At 48.5% G+C, this 20748-nt stretch overlaps 1 protein-coding gene across 1 annotated transcript in view; it reads right to left on the reverse strand.

Annotated features, from left to right (window-relative positions):
* SLC45A2 (solute carrier family 45 member 2) overlaps positions 1-20544 on the reverse strand; it is a 144204-nt gene extending 123660 nt beyond the window's left edge. Inside the window, exon 1 of the mRNA XM_075343511.1 lies at positions 20097-20544. Coding sequence (XP_075199626.1) covers positions 20097-20544 — 448 coding nt within the window. The remainder of the gene's footprint in view (positions 1-20096) is intronic.
* Positions 20545-20748: the final 204 nt, after the last annotated feature.

Below are 20748 nucleotides of genomic sequence, written 5' to 3' on the forward strand. Positions count from 1 at the left end.
GAACAAGGACTCCAACAGCTCCTTCCACCTCAAGGCCTAGCTTCAGAATGAATCAGAACAACAGATGCCCTCTACTGGGAGATGTGACCATATATAGAGGAATGGCGTGGTCACTAGGCAAAAACGCCTCAGGCCAGGAGTCAAAAGATGCTGGAAAGCAAAACTGACATTAACCCTTTCAGCACCAAATTAATGTGAATAGTCTTAGATGGCAAAGAAAGACTCTGGCCAAGATCCTGTCACAAGTCCCTAGAAACAGATAGACGGCCATGACACTAGAGTAGTGATCCATTGCGCCAGTTCTGAGCACAAACACTGCCATGAGCTGTATCCGGTATTACACCCCAGCCTCAATAAATATATCAGACACCCCTGGAAAAAAAAAAAGGAGTGGCGCCACCTCTGGAAGAACAGAAGGCGAACACAATTCCGATGCATATAAAGCAGATCCGTCACCAGATTTCACAATATAAAGTGCATGCCTTACTAATGCGATCTTTTAGACCTGTTGAGGCTGTTGTGGTTACTTTGAAAATCCAGATCTGAATCCTTTTTGAAAGGTTAACTCAATCTAATGGAGAGTTTCTAACTGTCGTTATCTCTGAGCTGACCGCATAATAGGAGAGGTGAATATTCATGTTGTCATAAAATCAGCCATAAGAAGCTCAGAAAAATAAAAGGCAAATTCCAGGATTGCATCTGTAGAAGGTGGACTTGCCCCTGTACTGTTTATGCCATGTACTGCGGGGAAAATAAGTATTTGATCTGTGACGCCCTGGGCAAGCCAGGGGTCACAGGTCACAACACCACACGCACCCCACATTCCCTGCAGGTACACTCAAGGTCAAAACTAAAATCCTTGTTGCCTTCCTCCAGGAGCTGGTGTCCACACCAGGGGGTGGGCCAGGCGGTTGGCTCCACCCACCGAGGAGTTCACAGCTCTGGAGGCGGGAAAACCAGGCAGTTAAGCTAGGGAAGTGAAAGGAAGTGAAGTGAAGCTAGTAAAGTGGTAAAGGAGAGTTGAAAGTGACAGAGAAAGTGACAGAAAGAAGCCTGAAGTTGGTCCGGGTGTGCCCCGGACTGAGACAGCAAGGTTGGCAGATGGCGGTGACCGTCTGCAGGCGAGACTGATTGGAGGTTGCCGAAAGGACCGTGGACGGGTGGTGACCCGGCGGTACCGGAGCGGTATACGAAGATTAGTCAGCACCAGGCCAGGGGCCTTTCGGATCCCGGCAAGGCTAGGAGTCGCCATAATTTGCCAAATCCGTCAGTGAAGGGGACGACTGTCTCCCAACAACCAAGTCCCGATTGAAGGCAAGAGTCCAACCGTTAAGGGGAGACACTGCCACCACCAAGGCACCAGTTTCCCAGGGCCAGCGCCTGCGGGCAAGAGTGGAGCTCCTCCGGCTCATATCCAAGCTGGGGATAGGGTTACCGGTGGGAACCCATCGCTACCAAACAACAACACATAGGTGCAGGGAAGAGACCGTCACCGTCAACTGCAGGGGACATCAGCAACGTAACCGTCTGAGGGACCCGTCCAACCAGCCGTTTGTTTACCGAGAACTGTGTCGTGTTTACTGGCTGAGTGAGTACCTCCGTGCCGTGCGGCACAGCGCTGCCCCTGCGCCCCTGCACCTCCACAGGCCCCCTACCCGCCTGCCCACCATCCAATTCCATCACTGGGCCCCGGGATCACCAACCCCTACCCACGGAGGAACAAAACAACAACTGGCTGCTCCATACCATCACTCCCGGGATCCCCAGCCAGAGCAGCGGTGGTGTCCACATAATCACCACAACCGTGGGTGGCGTCACGGACAATAAACAATCCCCACAACCAAACCCCTTTCACTCACGGGCGAGGAGCGCCGCTAGAGTCCCCGGGATCCGGCCCATCGCTCGAGCCACCGAGCAGCAGCAGGCCGCGGCAGCAGCGGCAGCCGGACCCGAGCAGTGGAAGAGCGCGGCGTCCCCTCCTCCGCCCGCGACAGATCCTCTGCTAATTTTGCAAGTTCCCCCCCACCAGCAAAGAATGGAGAGGGGTGTAATTTTTATCGTAGGTAACTTCAACTGTGAGACAGAATTCCCCTAAAAAAAAAAAAAATCCAGAAAATCACATTGTATAATTTTTAAATAATCAATTTCGATTTTATTGCATGAAATAAGTATTCATCACCGGCCGACCAGCAACAATTCTGCTCTCACAGACCTGTTATTTTTTCTCCTACTCTATCCTCATTACCTGTATTACTTGTGTGGCACTCCAGTGGTCCGGTTGCCACAGTAACATTGCTTCCCCCCCTTGCTTCCAGGCATAGCATCACATCCTGTGAGGGGGGCTCCCATGCTAGCTACACCAGCACTCAACACATCCTACTCCGGACCAGAAGGGGGAGCTCTCAAACCCAGTAACTGGGGAGCTTCCCTATGCATCCAGGCCTGGAGGAGGAGTTAGACACACACACACACACAGACAGAAAGTGAAACTGATCAGAACAAGTCAGGAGTGGAGAGAAGATGGTCGCTGAGAAGAGAACTGAGCAATAGCTTCCTCAGGGCCAAGCGCATAGAACCGGACATTGGAGCCCGAAGCTCCGTGGATACAGCAGCACAGAATCCGAAGGGCAGGACACTGCAGGTCTTCTGGCCCACAGAGTGCCCGGGGCACAGCAGAATAGTAGAGCCAAGAGCCGTGATTGAAGAAGTTGCACCAGTAAAAGAGTCGCGCTGCCTGCCATATGGGTGAGAATCACTACCTACACAAGGAAGAGGGTCTCAGCGTAGCTTCAAGCTGCAGGGACCCACACATCACAGTGCAGGCAGGAAGGCCTCTGAACCCACCTGGTTAGGTGGATCTTCTCACTTTCTTCCAGGCTGACCGGACCTCCGTTACCAGTTGAACAAGTCTCCCGGGCCTGTATCATCTACTATCAAGTAAAAGGTAAAGGAAACTACGGAACCTGTGTTGTCCATTTATTGCCAGCGTCCTCAGTCCTGCACCCCAGCACCTACAGCCCTGGGCCCCAGCTCTACCTGTGGAGAGGTATTCCAACTCTGCTGCATCACCACCGACCCCAGGGGAAACTGAATGGCAGTGGCGGCATCTATCTTGCCACATTCCACAGGTGGCGTCATGACATCTCCCCTGTAAATATTCCCCCATAACCACCATCTTTATTTAGTGACACTGCCGGGGTCACTGAGCCAGGCCTGGCCACTGCGGCATCCACACAACTAGAAACCATGGACCGGTAACGAGTAACCCCCAGGCGTCGGTGCGAGTGTGTCACTTGCACCTGTTTGAACTCGTTACCTGTATAAAAGACACCTGTCCCCACAATCAATCACACTCCAACCCCTCCACGATGGCCAAGACTAAAGAGCTGTCTAAGAACACCAGGGACCAAACTATAGACCTGCACAAGGCTGGGATGGGCTACAGGACAATAGGCAAGCAGCTTGGTGAGAAGGCAACAACTGCTGGTGAAATTATTAGAAAATGGAAGAAACACAAGATGACTGTCAATGTTAGTAATTCTGGGGTTCCATGCAAGATCTCGCCTTGTGAGGTAAGGATGATTCTGAGGAAGGTCAGCAATCAGGTCAGCAATCAGCCCAGAACTACACAGGACAACCAGGTGAATGACCTGAAGATAGCTGGGTCCACAGTCTAAAAGATTAGTAACACACTATGCCATTATGGTTTAAAATCCTGAAGGGCACGCAACATCCCCCTGTTCACGCCAGTACATGTCCAGGTCTGTTTGAAGTTCGCCAGTGACCATCTTGATGATCCAGAGGAGGCATAGGAGAAGGTGATGTGATCAGATGAGACCAAAATAGAACTATTTTGTATCAACTCCATTCACCGTGTTTGGAAAAAGAAGGATGAGTACAACCCAAAGAACACCGTCCCAATAGGGTGAAAACATCATATTTTTGGGTGCTTTTTTGCAAAGGGGACAGGACAATTGCACCGTATTGAAGTGAGGGAGGATGAATAGGGTCATATATTGTGAGATTTTGGCCAACAACCACCTTCCCTTAGTAATAGCATAGAAGATGGGTCATGGCTGGCTCTTCCAGCATGACAATGATCCGAAACATACAGCCAGGGAAACTAAGGAGCAGCTCCGTAAGAAGCAATTCAAGGTCCTGTAGTGACCTAGCCAGTCTCAAGACCTGAGCCCAATAGAAGATCTATGAAGGAGCTGAAACTCAATGTTGTCCAGCGACAGTCCCGAAGCCTGAAAGAGCTAGAGAAGATCTGTATGGAGGAGTGACCTGAAAGATCAGGAGAAGATCTGTATGGAGGAGTGACCTAAAAGATCTGGAGAAGATCTGTATGGAGGCGTGACCTAAAAGATCTGGAAAAGATCTATATGGAGGAGTGACCTGAAAGATCTGTAAAAGATCTGTATGGAGGAGTGACCTGAAAGATCTGTAAAAGATCTGTATGGGAGGGGTGACCTAAAAAATCTGGAGAAGATCTGTATGGAGGAGTGACCTGGAAGATCTGTATGGAGGAGTGACGTAAAAGATATGGAGAAGATCTGTATGGAGGAGTGACGTAAAAGATCTGGAGAAGATCTGTATGGAGGAGTGACATAAAAGATCTGGAGAAGATCTGTATGGAGGAGTGACCTGGAAGATCTATATGGAGGAGTGACCTAAAAGATCTGGAGAAGATCTGTATGAAGGAGTGACCTGAAAGATCTGGAGAAGATCTGTATGGAGGAGTGACCTGAAAGATCTGGAGAAGATCTGTATGGAGGAACTACGATATAACTTACAGACCTCTCCATTCTTTGTAGGTGGAAAAACTGTTTATACACAGGTGGAGGTAGGTGGACACCGCTGTTTATACACACACAGTATACGTGACCAGAATATATTGAAGCTTTTATTTTCTATACTGGGACAAGGGGAAAAAAATGGTTTTGCAACCAATAGTGATGTGAAGAAAAAACATCAGGAGCAAAATTCCAAAAAAGAGCAACAGAGAAAGAAAAGCAAGCGCAACAATTTTCATTTTGAAGGTCGTCAACACTCGTCAAGGCTGAATAAAACAACAAGATATAAAAGGTGTGAGTATACACATACCTATTTGTATCAGGTATTGTGGGGGGTTTCTTTGTAGTTTGTAATACGTAATATGATTCTTGACTTGCGACTGTTTATTCTTTTATGTTTTCTTTATCTTACATGGGAATGTTAACTAAAACTGAGCATAAGGCTACATGCACACATTGCTTTTTTTTGTGTGCTTCTCGGCAGGAAAAAAAGCAATAGAAAAAAATGTGCATTTTTTGCCGCGTTAATGCTTTTTCCTGCTTTATCTATTGAGATAGGGAAAATGCAGCAGAAAAAAAAAAGGAGAAATAATCGACATGCTCTGTTTTTTCAGCAACAAAAACAGCAAGAAAAAAAAAGCAACATGTGCACAGCAAGCCAGGATTCTCAGACTTTTCTGGGATGCATTTTTCCTTACAGTATTGAATAAAATCTGCAAGGACAAAAGCATGAAAAAAAATCAACGTGCGCAGATAGCCTGAAAGTTTAGAACAGGGGTCTCAAACTCAGCTGGGTGTATGGACCGCACATAGAAAAAAAAAATTGAGGGGGGCTGCATTCATTGCAGAACAAAGTGACATTTTTAATGATTCCATGGGGTTTTTTTTCTATACACCTTTGAATCACTATTTTGAACATTTTTTGCTTGATTATAACAAGCCTGCACTTTTTTTGTTCAGTTACCGTAAGAATATATAATTTTTAATGGCAAAAAAGTCAGGCTTTATTTTTAATATTTTGTTTTATATTTTATCCCCTTCTTATATTGTTTTACAATTAGCAGCATCATACAGTCATCTTAGCCAATATCCTGTAGTAATGTCCCCCATCCTGTAGTAATGTCCCCCATCCTGTAGTAATGTCCCCCTTGTGTCCTGTATAATATGCACATCCTTGTGTCCTGTAGTTATGTCCCCCATACTGTAGCAATGTCCCCATCCTTGTGCCCTATAGTAATGTGCCCCTTCCTTGTTCCCTGAGTAATGTGCCCATCCTTGTACCCTGTAGTATTGTGCCCATCCTTGTAGGATTGTCCATACTTATGCCCTGTAGTATTGTGCTCTTCCTTGTGCCTTGTAGTATTCTGACCATCCTTGTAGTATTCTGACCATCCTTGTAGTATTCTGACCATCCTTGTAGTATTCTGACCATCCTTGTAGTACTGTGCCCATCCTTGTAGTATTCTGCCCATCCTTGTAGTATTGTGCTCATCCTTTTAGTATTGTGCCCATCCTTTTAGTATTGTGCCCATCCTTGTAGTATTCTGCCCATCCTTGTAGTATTGTGACCATCCTTGTAGTATTGTGACCATCCTTGTAGTATTCTGACCATCCTTGTAGTATTCTGACCATCCTTGTAGTATTGTGCCCATCCTTGTAGTATTCTGACCATCCTTGTAGTATTCTGACCATCCTTGTAGTATTCTGACCATCCTTGTAGTATTCTGACCATCCTTGTAGTATTGTGCCCATCCTTGTAGTATTGTGCCCATCCTTGTAGTATTCTGACCATCCTTGTAGTATTCTGACCATCCTTGTAGTATTCTGACCATCCTTGTAGTATTCTGACCATCCTTGTAGTATTCTGACCATCCTTGTAGTATTCTGACCATCCTTGTAGTATTCTGACCATCCTTGTAGTATTGTGTTTATACTTGAGCCTTGTAGTACTGTGCCCATCCTTGTAGTACTGTGCCCATCCTTGTAGTATTCTGCCCATCCTTGTAGTATTCTGCCCATCCTTGTAGTATTGTGTTTATACTTGAGCCTTGTAGTACTGTGCCCATCCTTGTAGTATTGTGCCCATCCTTGTAGTACTGTGCCCATCCTTGTAGTACTGTGCCCAGCCTTGTAGTATTGTGCCCTCATCCTTGCCCCCTATTATGTCGCTCTTCACAAACGCAAAAAAAAAAAATCTCCTCACCTTTCCGCTGTTTCCTCCTATTAGGCTGCGTTTGCAGCATTTTGGAGGCAGCATGTTTCAGCTGTGTCCAGAGCGCTGGGTTGTACAGTACAAGCAGAGTGGATGGGATTTCTAGAAATCCCATCCACTGTGAGTGTGCGGCCTGCAGCAAACACTGACCTGCGGTGCGGCTTTCAGAGTCGCAAGTGTCCTCCGTATTGAAAATACAGCGAGGAGACCGCACCGGCTTGAACCCAGATCGTGAGCACGAGCAGCTGCGGTCTCCTGTATTCTCATAGTGGGCCCTGATCGTGCTCACATAACTGCTTTTTGTGGCCGCAGTCCCCGTGCCGATCACAGCTCTATGCCGGGAGCCGGGGCCGGCAGGCAGGGTTTTATAGTACAGTTGAATTATTTGCGGTGCCGCACAGAGGAGCTCTGAGCACTATACCAATGGCTGCCGCCAGCCAATCAGATGCAAGGAGGTGGCATCATACAGCGACATCACCTTCTTGCATCTGATTGGTCGCGTCATCCATTGGTATAGTGCTCAGAGCTCCTCTGCGCGGCACTGCAAATAATTCAACTATATTATAAAGCCCTGCCTGCCGGCGCCAGCTCCCAGCATAGAGCTGCAATCGTCACGGGTTCTGCGAGCCGCAAAAAGCAGCCTCAGAGGCGGCATGCAGCCCGCGGGCCGCGTGTTTGAGACCTCTGGTCCAGAAGGTAATACTGTGGTGGATCATGAAACAAGACAGACTGCAGATGCCACTACAGATGAAACCACTGAAGATCACTTGTTTTACTTACACTCCCTAAAACACATTCTCTAAAAGAGGAACTGAATGCGCATCCATTGTCTTCTTCTCACAGGGAGTCTAATTTTGACATCCACTGTTCTGACGCAGGAACATGGCCAGGAAAACTAGCAGATGCACAAAAGGTGCCTTGTTATCACCTTGAGCACAAAAACAATAAATGAACCGGATATCAGTAATTGTTTAACACATCCACGGCCAATGACGTACCTATACATCATGGCATGGCTGTGATTGGCCAAGGAAATCACTGTAAAACAAAAAAAAAATAAAATAAAACGAAAATGGTTAACAAAGGGCATACTTACTAGTATCAGCGACACAGCTGTAACACTGCTTCCAGGTCCGCTCATTATCCCTCATGCATATTCACTGCTTCCCTGCCCACCATTTATTTTTACACTTTACTCAGGCAAACAAACAGCCTCTATGAGGACAACCAATTAGAGACACTGGCAGTCTGACTGCAGCCACTCACAGATGCTGTGCCAAAAAGAGAAGAAGAAGTGTGCATAAGGAGGGATACACCAAGTTAATGTATAAAAGAGGTACTTTATTACAAAAATAGAACACAGGATCACACACTTAAAATCATTTAAAAATCATAAAGCCCAAAGGCCTTATGTCAAAAGATGTCCCAACCTCTGTTAAGATTGGACTATCCTCTGCTGCCAGAAGGGAAGAGTCATGCAATAATCAACAGAGAAAATGCAGTACCCAGGGTAACAAAATATGCGTAACTATAACACAGCGATGTACATTAACAATGGGTTGTGCTAGTGCAGCCAACCGAGTACAATACAAAGAGTGACAAAATGTATGTAACAATAACACAATAATATACCATAACAGTCAGTTATATTGCTGTAGAGAATGCCAACCATCTGCAAGGGTACCATATGCAAAGATGTATCCAAAGGACACACAAAGATGGCATCACCATATGCAATTGCAATAAATTATAACTTGCATATAAGGTACCACACCGGGGTAGGCTACTACATAAGGGTAAGCTAACAATAAATAATGTTAATGCAGATAATGTGAACTGACCAAGAGGTGTACAATGCAAGAGTGTATATGCAGATAAGACACCACAATATACAAAAGCAATGGACTATATTGGTGCAGTTAGCATAAGGAATAGTTAGCCTCTATACAGGTAAAAATCCCCAAAAATATTTATAGCATCTCACCAAAGAGTGTCTAGGGGAAATCCCCAGCACAATACACAACCACAAAGATATTAAAATAAACCCTGGATACCAGGCATGGCAACCCTAAATCAGGCATCAGAGGATACACGTCCCCACGCGTATCGTCACCACCTAGGGTGACTTCATCAGGGGTGGGCCCACCCCTGATGAAGTCACCCTAGGTGGTGACGATACGCGTGGGGACGTGTATCCTCTGATGCCTGATTTAGGGTTGCCATGCCTGGTATCCAGGGTTTATTTTAATATCTTTGTGGTTGTGTATTGTGCTGGGGATTTCCCCTAGACACTCTTTGGTGAGATGCTATAAATATTTTTGGGGATTTTTACCTGTATAGAGGCTAACTATTCCTTATGCTAACTGCACCAATATAGTCCATTGCTTTTGTATATTGTGGTGTCTTATCTGCATATACACTCTTGCATTGTACACCTCTTGGTCAGTTCACATTATCTGCATTAACATTATTTATTGTTAGCTTACCCTTATGTAGTAGCCTACCCCGGTGTGGTACCTTATATGCAAGTTATAATTTATTGCAATTGCATATGGTGATGCCATCTTTGTGTGTCCTTTGGATACATCTTTGCATATGGTACCCTTGCAGATGGTTGGCATTCTCTACAGCAATATAACTGACTGTTATGGTATATTATTGTGTTATTGTTACATACATTTTGTCACTCTTTGTATTGTACTCGGTTGGCTGCACTAGCACAACCCATTGTTAATGTACATCGCTGTGTTATAGTTACGCATATTTTGTTACCCTGGGTACTGCATTTTCTCTGTTGATTATTGCATGACTCTTCCCTTCTGGCAGCAGAGGATAGTCCAATCTTAACAGAGGTTGGGACATCTTTTGACATAAGGCCTTTGGGCTTTATGATTTTTAAATGATTTTAAGTGTGTGATCCTGTGTTCTATTTTTGTAATAAAGTACCTCTTTTATACATTAACTTGGTGTATCCCTCCTTATGCACACTTCTTCTCTTTTTGGCATGTAATGTATTAAGTGTGCTGAGGTGAACCCATCTATTGGTATTGGGTAAAAATTATCCCTTCGGGTGGTGCCCTCCCCCCTTGTCTTTGACACTCACAGATGCTGTCACGCAGCATCTGTGAGTGGCTGCAGTCAGACTGCCAGTGTCGCGGGCGGGGAGGAGGGTGTCAGCACACTGCGCTCACCCCTTCTGCTCGGGTCCGGCGGCTGCCGCTGCTCAGTGGTGGCTCGAGCTGTGGGCCGGATCCCAGGGGTTCTCGAGCGGCGCTCCTCGCCCGTGAGTGAAAGGGGATTTGGGGTGTTGGGATAATGTCCGTGACGCCACCCACGGTTGTGGCGATTTGTAGCACCACCGCTGCTCAATACGGGGATCCCGGGGGTGGTGATGTGGAGCAGCTAGGTGTTGTGTTGCCCTCCGTGGGTAGGGGGTTGGTGATCCCGGGGCCCGGTGATGATATGTAGGATGCAGGGCCTGGTGGGCGCAGGGACGCGGAGGCAGCGCGGTGCCTTGCGGCACTGTGGTACTCACTCAGCCTGAGACAGTGACACAGTTCTCGGTAAACAAACGGCTGGTTGGTCGGTCCCACGGACGGCTGCACTTGCTCACCCAGTCGGTAGCGGTGATGTCCCTTTTCCTTGCACCTAATGTTGTCTGTTGGTCGCGATGGGTTCCCACCGGTAACCCGCTCCCCGGCTTCAAGCTGGACCGGAGGAGCTCTACTCTTTGCCCGCAGGCGCTGGCCCTCAGAAACTGGTGCCCTGGCGGTGGCGGTGTCTCTGTTGTACAGGTTGGGCTGTTGCCTTCACTCGGGACTTGGTTGTTGGGGGATCTACGTCCCCTTCACTGACGGATTTGGCAAGTTTGGCGACTCCTAGCCTTGCCGGGGTCCGAGAGGCCCCTGCCCTGGTGCTGACTGTCTTTTGGTACGCTGCTCCAGACCGCCGGGTCACTACCCGTCCGCGGTCCTTCCAGGAACTTCCAAACGGTCACCCCTTCAGACAATCACCACTGTTGCTGACCTTGCTGACCCTGCCCTGCACACAGCTGGACACACTTCAAGCTTCCTTTCTGTAACTGTTCTCACTTTCCTTCAGCTTCTCTTACTCCTCCTTTACCACTTCCACTTCACTTCACTACTTTCGCTTCCTTAGCTCATCTTAGCTGTTTACTCCTCTCCGTCCCTCACTGGACTCTCCCTCAAGCTCTTCCCTGAGCTGACTGCTGGTTTTTCCCGCCTCCAGAGCTGTGAACTCCTCGGTGGGCGGAGCAACCGCCTGGCCCACCCCCTGGTGTGAACATCAGCCTCTGGAGGAAGGCAACAAGGATTTTAGTTTAGCTTTGGTGTTCCTAACTGGGATGTAGGGTGTGTTGGTGCACTGACCTGTGACCCCTGGCTTGCCCAGGGTGTCACACCAGCGTCTCAAATTGGTTGCTCTCATAGAGGCTGTTTGCCTGAGTAAAGTGTAAAAATAAATAAATAAAAAAATGGCATAGGGTGCCCCATATACGAATACCCAGCACATATAAAGCAAACGTCTACAGGCTGCAACCCCCAACTGTGCACGATATCTTAGCTCTGTATGAATATATGAGGGACCCCATGCGTCTTTTTTAAATTATTTAAATAATTTTTAAAAATGGTGTGTGGTCTCCTCCAATTTTAACACCCAGCCATGATAAAGCCGACAACTGGGGGTTGGTATTCGCAGGCAGGGGAGGCCCATGGTTGTTGGGCCCTCCCCAGCCTAAAAATAGCAGCCTTCAGCCGGCCACAGTTGTTGCATACATTAGATGCAACAATTACAGCACTTTACTCGGCTCATCCTGATCACCCAGATTCTGATTTAGAACCAAAACGCTCATTTTTGTCAAAGGAGGAAGAAGATTTGACACCATGAAAAAAAAAAAAATAAGCAAGAGAATTCCTGAGCATGAAAACTGTTTACACCATAAAATGTGTTTCTGTTCATGGAAAACACTTGAGGCATCAGTAGGTAAGGGTCGCATTAGGTAAGGGTGGCAATAGGCAAAGGTGGCAATAGATGAGGGTGTAGGTAAGGGTGGTAATAGGTAAGGGTGGCAATAGGTAAGGGTGGTAATTGACAAAGAACTTAGACCAGATTATGAACAAAGAAAAGAACTAGAAGGATATTCTTTGTGTAATTGTTGACGTAATCAGGCACTTTGCCAGACATGGAAGTGCACTCCGAGGCTCACATCCAAGTCTTGATTTTGCAGACCCTAAAAATGGAATATTTCTAAACTTGTTTAAAAAAACAAAAAAAAAACTCAATGGCACAACACAGCAGAAGTTTTTAAATATTCTCTGGATTTATATGAAAAATAAATATTTTTTTGCTGTCAAACATTAAAAATGAATCTGACATTCAGGATTTTGTGATCATCCCCACAGGTTGAGGGAATCCAGACTGCCATTTTTTTTTTTTTTTTACACTGGTGCAGTGTAAATAGAAAAGTATTAGGACTAAAAAAAAAAAAAACCCAAACCTTCATCTGTGAAAAGTACTGGGAAAATACAAGTTCTCAATCCTTGGACGTATAAAGCAAGTTCCCATTCAATGGCAGCAAACCGTGATCTTCAGAATGGAAAGGGTTATGTTAAAGTTTGATTTATATAGTAAACTTATGCGGGGTTTTAAACACATAAAACTTGTAAAACCTTTATGGTATATCACACGGCATCCATAAAGTGTCCCACAATATGAACCTAATGCACAGCAATGTCTAAACTTCAGAGTATAGAGTAAAAGACGCCGGTGGTGGTGTCACTGTCGCGGGCGGGGAGGAGGGCGTCAGCACACCGCGCTCACCCCTTCTGCTCGGGTCCGGCGGCTGCCGCTGCTCAGTGGTGGCTCGAGCTGTGGGCCGGATCCCGGGGGTTCTCGAGCGGCACTCCTCGCCCGTGAGTGAAAGGGGGGAATTTGGGTGTTGGGATAATGTCCGTGACGCCACCCACGGTTGTGGTGATTTGTAGCACCACCGCTGCTCAATATAGGGATCCCGGAATGGTGATGTGGAGCAGCTAGGTGTTGTGTTGCCCCTCCGTGGGTAGGGGTTGGTGATCCCGGGGCCCGGTGATGATATGTAGGATGCAGGGCCTGGTGGGCGCAGGGACGCGGGGGCAGCGCTGTGCCTTGCGGCACTGTGGTACTCACTCAGCCTGAGACAGTGACACAGTTCTCGGTAAACAGACGGCTGGTTGGTCGGTCCCACGGACGGCTGCCCTTGCTCACCCAGTCGGTAGCGGTGATGTCCCTTTTCCTTGCACCTAATGTTGTCTGTTGGTCGCGATGGGTTCCCACCGGTAACCCGCTCCCCGGCTTCAAGCTGGACCGGAGGAGCTCTACTCTTTGCCCGCAGGCGCTGGCCCTCAGAAACTGGTGCCCTGGCGGTGACGGTGTCTCTGTTGTACAGGTTGGGCTGTTGCCTTCAATCGGGACTTGGTTGTTGGGGGGGGGGATCTACGTCCCCTTCACTGACGGATTTGGCAAATTCGGCGACTCCTAGCCTTGCCGGGGTCCGAGAGGCCCCTGCCCTGGTGCTGACTGTCCTTTGGTACGCTGCTCCAGACCGCCGGGTCACTACCCGTCCGCGGCCCTTCCAGGAACTTCCAAACGGTCACCCCTTCAGACAATCACCACTGTTGCTGACCTTGCTGACCCGTTCCTGCACACAGCTGGACACACTTCAAGCTTCCTTTCTGTAACTGTTCTCACTTTCCTTCAGCTTCTCTTACTCCTCCTTTACCACTTCCACTTCACTTCACTACTTGTTTTCTCCTCACTCTAGCTCTTCCCTGAGCTGACTGCTCTCTAGCCCTCAGCTAGACTTCCATCTTCTTCCAACTCCACACTCTATCTCAACTTGCTTCCTCACTCAAGCTCTCCCTGAGCTCATCTGCCTGGTTTTTCCCGCCTCCAGAGCTGTGTCCTCCTCGGTGGGCGGAGCCAACCGCCTGGCCCACCCCCTGGTGTGAACATCAGCCTCTGGAGGAAGGCAACAAGGATTTTAGTTTAGCTTTGGTGTTCCTAACTGGGGTGTAGGGTGTGATGGTGCAGTGACCTGTGACCCCTGGCTTGACCAGGGCGTCACATCACCACTAGAAGGAACGGCGAAGCAGCGTCTAGAAAACAATGGCCGAATTTTTACTGATGCAGCTTCATCTCAGAAAACTTGCCTGTCAGAAGTCCAAAGACGCCATGTGAAAAGCCTTAATTCTTTAGGGAGAACCTGTTATGGGGAAAAATGCTATCAACCTGCAGATATGGGGTTATTTGCAGGTTACCTGCTCGGCGCCTCAGCATTAAACCCCGCTGCCGGGAGGAAGTGAACTTTAATCCTCCCAGCAGTGGTTTGGTTTCAGTCATGGAGGCGGCGCAGGTTTTAGCCACACTTTTTGTATGTGTGCCGCCCTGTGCCAACAGCCAGGCTGCTCGGATCCGGGTGCTCGGTGGCTCGAGGGGTCTCCGGACCCGGGGGTCGTGCGGGCCACTCGAAAATTAAAGGGGCTATTTACAGGGGGTTTGTGTGTAGAGATTGTGACGCCACTCGTGGTGTGTGGTAAGTGGAGTACCACCGCTTCAGTTGGGAGTACCCGGGGGCGATGGAGTGGGCAGCCTGGTGTTAAACCCCTCCACGGGTAGTTGGATGCCCCAGGCCTCGGTGATGGTGGTTGGAGAGTGCCGTAGGTGCAAAGGGGGTCACTTGCGTACTCACTCAGTTGAATCAGATGACACTGACAACTGGGTAAACCAAAGTTCTGGACACCACTGCTGCTTAGGGGAGCCAGTTCGGGTCCCGTCCCTGATGGTGTTGCAAAATGATCTGTGACCTGGCACTACTTTACTACTTGGTTGGTCCCCGTTTGTGTATAACTAATCAGGTCCCGCTCCCCACTTTGGCTGAGTGAGGGAGCTTGCTCTCAGGGTTCACGCTTGGGATTTCCTGGACCATTTTAGTGGAAAGTCCTATCCCCCTCGTTGCGCTAGTACCCTGATTCTGGAGCGGGTGGAGAGCGTATCTTGAAGGCTCCGTCCTCGTCGGGTCAATTGTCAGGTTGCCTGAAGCTACTCCCTGACCTAGGGTTCACGTACCCCGTCGTGCCCTGGTCCCAGCCCGGGTGATGGTGCAAGGTCACCAACTGTCCTCCTTGACAGTTCCGTGCCCCTTGCCACGATCCCCTGCGTCCAGCTCCTTCTAGGCCCAGACCACCATCTGCCACCTAGGTCTCAACTCCGGAGCCCTGCTCCTGACCTCCTCTCTCCTTCACTTCCAAACTCTTTCTCCTTCCTCCTAACACTTCTGACCTCCCCTAACCAACCCCCCCAAGTGGGCGACCCTATTCCACTCAGGCCGTCCACTGGTGTGTCTGGTGGGTGTGGTGCAGGGTGTTCCTAGGATTTTTGATTAGCTGCTGTTGGCAACACCATTTAGTTAGGGACCCTAAACCAAGGAGGATTTGGATATTGCACGGGAGGGAAGATTGTACAATACCCTGTGACGACCTGATAGTCCAGGGGCGTCACATATGGAGAGCGGCGGCTGTAACCGCCCCCTGCACTGACTGACAGCTACTCAGCATTAGAACCAGCTGTCACTCAGTGCGGGGGGGGACAGTTACAGCCGCTGCTCTCTATACACAGAGTGGTGACTGAACCTGCGCTGGCACTGCCTCCATTACTGAAACCAAAATGCTTCCAGAACGATTAAAGCTCATTTCCTCCCAGCAGCCGGGTTTAATGTGCAGGCGCCGGGCAGGTTCAGAATGCTATTACCCTACAGATTAACCACATATCTGCTGGTTAATAATATTTTTCCATGTGACAGATTCTCTTTAACTGGAAGAGGAACCTACAGCTGCCGGCCACATATAGACACATATAGATGGCCGGCAGCTATATAGATGGCGAATAAGCATGTGATTTTGTTTCCCAACATTGCCTACCCCTGCACCGCGGTCACACTGTTTATTTTTTCCCAGACATTTTTAGTGGTTTCACTCATAAAAAAGCCAGAAACATCTCACAAAACATTTGAGAGGTCCTTCCCATTCACTTCTATGTACAAAAATTGCTGTTCACACTGTACAATCAAGCTTTTGAACCTCTTTTAAATTCACATTTACAAAGATGCCATGTGGTTACAAGAAGGGAAGAGACCATTGTTCGGGCCTGTTATCCTTCTCCATAGAAGACAATGGGATGGCAAAATTTTGTAAGCGTTTTTTTGAGGCGTTATTGGCTTAAAAACTGTAAAAAAAAAATGCTAACCTTTCCCCGCCAACCTGAGAAAACATTAACAAAAGAGCTTGGGACGAAAAAAAAAAAAGAAATTAGTGTTTCCTACTTGAAAAATGTTTTCATTTTTGACTGAAGAAAGTGTCATGTGAAAGTATCCTTAAAGGGGGTGTCCACTACTTTTGTGTAAATCAGATTTTATTTGAATAAAGAACATGTTTACAAGTTATAGGCTAGGCAACATATGATATAGAGTAGAATAACTCAAATCTTGGAGGTAATAAGTAATACAACACTTTTCTGCTTGCATAATAATTCCTTTGATTACACACTTCAGGTCAGACCATCATCACCCATGTAATAGCTTTGCTTTGGAGATGATGCCCACTGGGTGACCAACAATCCGACCCCCATACAAAAATTTATGCAGCCTCGTTTACAAACGGGAGGTAACGTAGATGCACAAAGTCCCTGAGATGACAATCCTTTCTAACAATGTAAACATAACATAAAATGTACAAAGAGGAAAGAAAGATGAGAAAAGAGGAAATGTAGGGGGAGAGGGAAAAGAAAAGAAGGACGAAGAAGATGTCTCGTCTGGGTCGTGTACAGCCCCCGGCACTTTTGTTTTGTGGAATGGACAATCACAGAGGTCTCACGCCCCCAACTGAAGCTTGAAGCCATAGTACCAGGTCTGGTGTCTCTCTATACATAATCCACGACGCCCACAGCCTGAACACTCGCTCCCCCGAGTCAGACGCCTGGCCGACCAGCTCCTCCATCCTATAGATATGGTTCATCTCGGCCACCAGTTCAGCCCGCGAGGGCACTTTGGTCTGCCTCCAGTACCTTGGGTTAATCTCCTTGCCCCCGTCAAAAAATGCCTTAACAGGCTTCTCTTGAAGTTGGTGATCGAGATATTGCTTAAGGATAGAAGAGCCAGTTCCGGCGTCGGCTCAAACCTAGTGGATGACACTTTATTCAGAAGGGCAAACACGTCTAGCCAAAAATATTGTATGAGAGGACAAGACCACCACATGTGGATGTATGAGCCTCTATCGTTGAGCATCTCCAGCATTCTTCAGAGACAGATGGGAACATGGAATGAATTCTGGTTGGGCAGTGATACCACCTAGAAACTATTTTGTAGCCCTGTTCCTGTGACGCTACTGTCGCGGGCGGGGAGGACGCCGCCGCTGCTGCGCTCTCGCTAACGCTCGGGTCCGGCGCTGCTGCGGCTTCTCGGTGGCTCTAGCAGTGGGCCAGATCCGGGGACTCGAGCGGCGCTCCTCGCCCGTGAGTGAAAAGGGTGGTTGGTTTGGGGGATTTAGTCCGTGATGCCACCCACGGGTCGTGGTGAAGATGGGCACCACCGCTGCTGGAGACGAGGATCCCGGGAGCGAAGGTAGGGAGCAGCTGGGATGTTGTTTTCCCCCTCCGTGGGTAGGGGTCGGTGGTCCCGGGGCCCGGTGATGTGACGGGGAGGCAGGGTTGGTGAGGTGCAGGGTTGCAGGGACAGCGCGGTGCGGTGCCTAATGGCACAGGTGTACTCACTCAGTAAGAAATGTACTAAGTCCTCGGTAAACCAAACGGCTGGATGGACGGGTCCCGCAGCTGGCTGCTGTATCTCTCCCCGGACAGGTGATGGCGGCTGTCTTTCCCTGCACCTTGATGTTCTCGTTTGACTACTATGGATCCCCAACGGTAGTCCGCTCCCCGGTGTATGGGTACCGGAGGAGCCCGTTTGCCCGCAGGCAATGGCCCTTGGGTCTCTAGCCTTAGGCGGTAGCTGTATACCCTCACGGTGTGGGCGGTTGCCTTCAATCGGGACTTTTGCTGTTAGGAAACCCCTGGGGTTCCGGTTACACTCGGATTTGACTATTGTCGGCGGCTCCAAGCCTAGTCGGGGTCCGATGGCCCTGCCTGTGTGTGCTGGCGTCACTTCGCTCCCCGGTCGGTACCGGCGGGCCAACGCCTGACCCCAGTCCTACGGTTCCGCGTTGCTTCACCACTCCTGCAGACGGCCACCACCGTCTGCCAACCTTGCTGTCAGTGCCTGGGCCACAAAGCCAGACACCCCAGTGTTTACTCCTCTCACTTCCACCTCCTGGACTAAACTGTTCTTTTTCCCGCCTCCAGGCCTGTGAACTCCTTGGTGGTTGGGGCCAACCGCTTGGCTCCGCCCCACCTGGTGTGGACATCAGACACTGGAGGGAGGCAACAAGGGTTTTGTGTTTGGCTGGTGTCCCTGTCTAATGGGTGTTTGAGTGTTATCTGTGACGACCTGGCTAGTCCAGGGCGCCACACTACATCCAGCGACGACTTGTGGGTAAAGAGTAATATTTTTGAGCGTTTCTCACGTGTGAGGGGTCTCCCCAAATCCACCTCCCATTTCAAGAAGAAAGGGGCATCATCCTCCCGTCCAGACAACTCAATCTGGAACATTTTGTATAGCAGGGCAATGGTGTGTTCCAGAGGCTCTCCCCCCAGACACGGAGACTCAAAGGGCGTCAAGGGCCTATAAAAGTTAGTTTGTGGTGAAAGGGAGTTAATAAAGCTCTTCAATTGCTCATAACCAAACCAAGCTCCTGCGGGAGTGCGGTTGTCGGGAAAGAAAGAATGAAGGGGCCTCATACCCACATTGGACACTAGATCCCTCATTATGGACACCATGCCTCTGGACATGTGAAGAAATATGTTGCCTGTTAAATCTGTCGAGAGTAGAGAATTATTATGTAAAGGTGTCAGTGGAAATGCCCAGGAGTGTGTTCGAGTGTCCACTACTTTTACACTGATGGCCTCTCCTTAGGATAAGCCATGAAAGTCTGATCGGCCGGGGTCCGACACCCAGCACATCAGCTGTTCTCGGTCCCAGCGGTAGCAGCAGGCGGCCAGAAATGCTCCATTTGTTCACATTGATTAGTCACTTAGACATATTGTGTGGAATAAAACTCTCGTCCACTACATCTGAAGCATATCCAACCCAACACGTTTGTGATTCCGGTCAGAGAAAATCATTAGGATTGAGTGATGCCTGTCAGTGTGTAAACCTAGCCTAAAGTGTAGCAGAGCTGCCTTTTTTCATTTTCATATCTGGTTTTACATAGGACTGCAGGTGACTTTCATCAAATTTCATAAATATGAAGGCATCGTGCTGCCGACTCTATACATATTTTGTGACCCTTTCTACCAAATTGTCATGGAGCTAAAACCCATAATATTCAAAACACTGGTTGCTATGACAATTTCACTAAAGTGTACTTTTCTGAAAGTGCATCCGTAGCAACCGGAATGTCAGGTATGACAGTAGAAGGCCTAGCTTAGGAGTCAGTGGGAAACAGTTGCCCGTAGCAACCAGAATGTCAGGTATGGCAGTAGAAGGCCTAGCTTAGGAGTCAGTGGGAAACAGTTGCCCGTAGCAACCGGAATGTCAGGTATGGCAGTAGAAGGCCTAGCTTAGGAGTCAGTGGGAAACAGTTGCCCGTAGCAACCGGAATGTCAGGTATGGCAGTAGAAGGCCTAGCTTAGGAGTCAGTGGGAAACAGTTGCCCGTAGCAACCGGAATGTCAGGTATGGCAGTAGAAGTCATGGATTAGGAGTCAGTGGGAAACAGTTGCCAGTAGCAACCGGTATGTCAGGTATGACAGTAGAAGACCTAGATTAGGAGTCAGTGGGAAACAGTTACCCTTAGCAACCAATCAGTTCTCAGCTTTCATTTAAAAAGGGCCTTTGAAAGATAAGTGCTGGAATCTGATTGGTTGCCAGGTAAACAACTCCATTTCTTTTGCCACAGGATATTATAATTAACGGGTTTTTCTACTTACCAGTCACCGCCGTGTCGCCATTGAGGTAGAGCGTCATTCCCAAAACCATCAAAATCCCCAATGTAAGAATATAAGGCCTGCGTCTCCCCCAGCGAGATCGACAGTGATCACTGGCCGATCCTACCACCGGCTGGAGAATGAAACCCAATATGGGGCTGATGAGCCAGACCAGGCTGTACAAGCTTCTAGGGAGTCCAACACTCAACAAGACGGGGGTGACAAACGCAGCCTCCACCGCATAACAAAACTCTCTACCAAACATGGCCATGCTGTGCATAAGAAGCCTGCCGGTCGACCTTCTGGGGGGCTCCACCAAATTGAAGACCCCCTCCATCTGCTCAAGGCTTCTGCTGTAGTCCATGCCATTTAGAGGGGGATGCATGCTAGTGCTGGCAACGATGGGAGTAGTAGTGGAGGCTTGATACTCAACATCCTTGGAGAGAGTCATGGTATGTTAGTGAGGGTCAGACACTTTCTCCTTTGTGATGGAGCAGCTCTGAGCTTCCAGGCTTAGGGAAGGCGTGACTCCTCACATAGCTGGACGATCACAAGTTTAGGAGGAAAAAAAAAAAAGTCATGTGAATGTGAACTTCAGAAGTTCAGACATCTTACTGCACACGGCTCATTTAATTCACAAATTCAGGTTATCGTA

The sequence above is a fragment of the Anomaloglossus baeobatrachus genome, chromosome 1, assembly GCF_048569485.1.
Source record: "Anomaloglossus baeobatrachus isolate aAnoBae1 chromosome 1, aAnoBae1.hap1, whole genome shotgun sequence".
Classification (NCBI taxonomy): Eukaryota; Metazoa; Chordata; class Amphibia; order Anura; family Aromobatidae; genus Anomaloglossus; species Anomaloglossus baeobatrachus.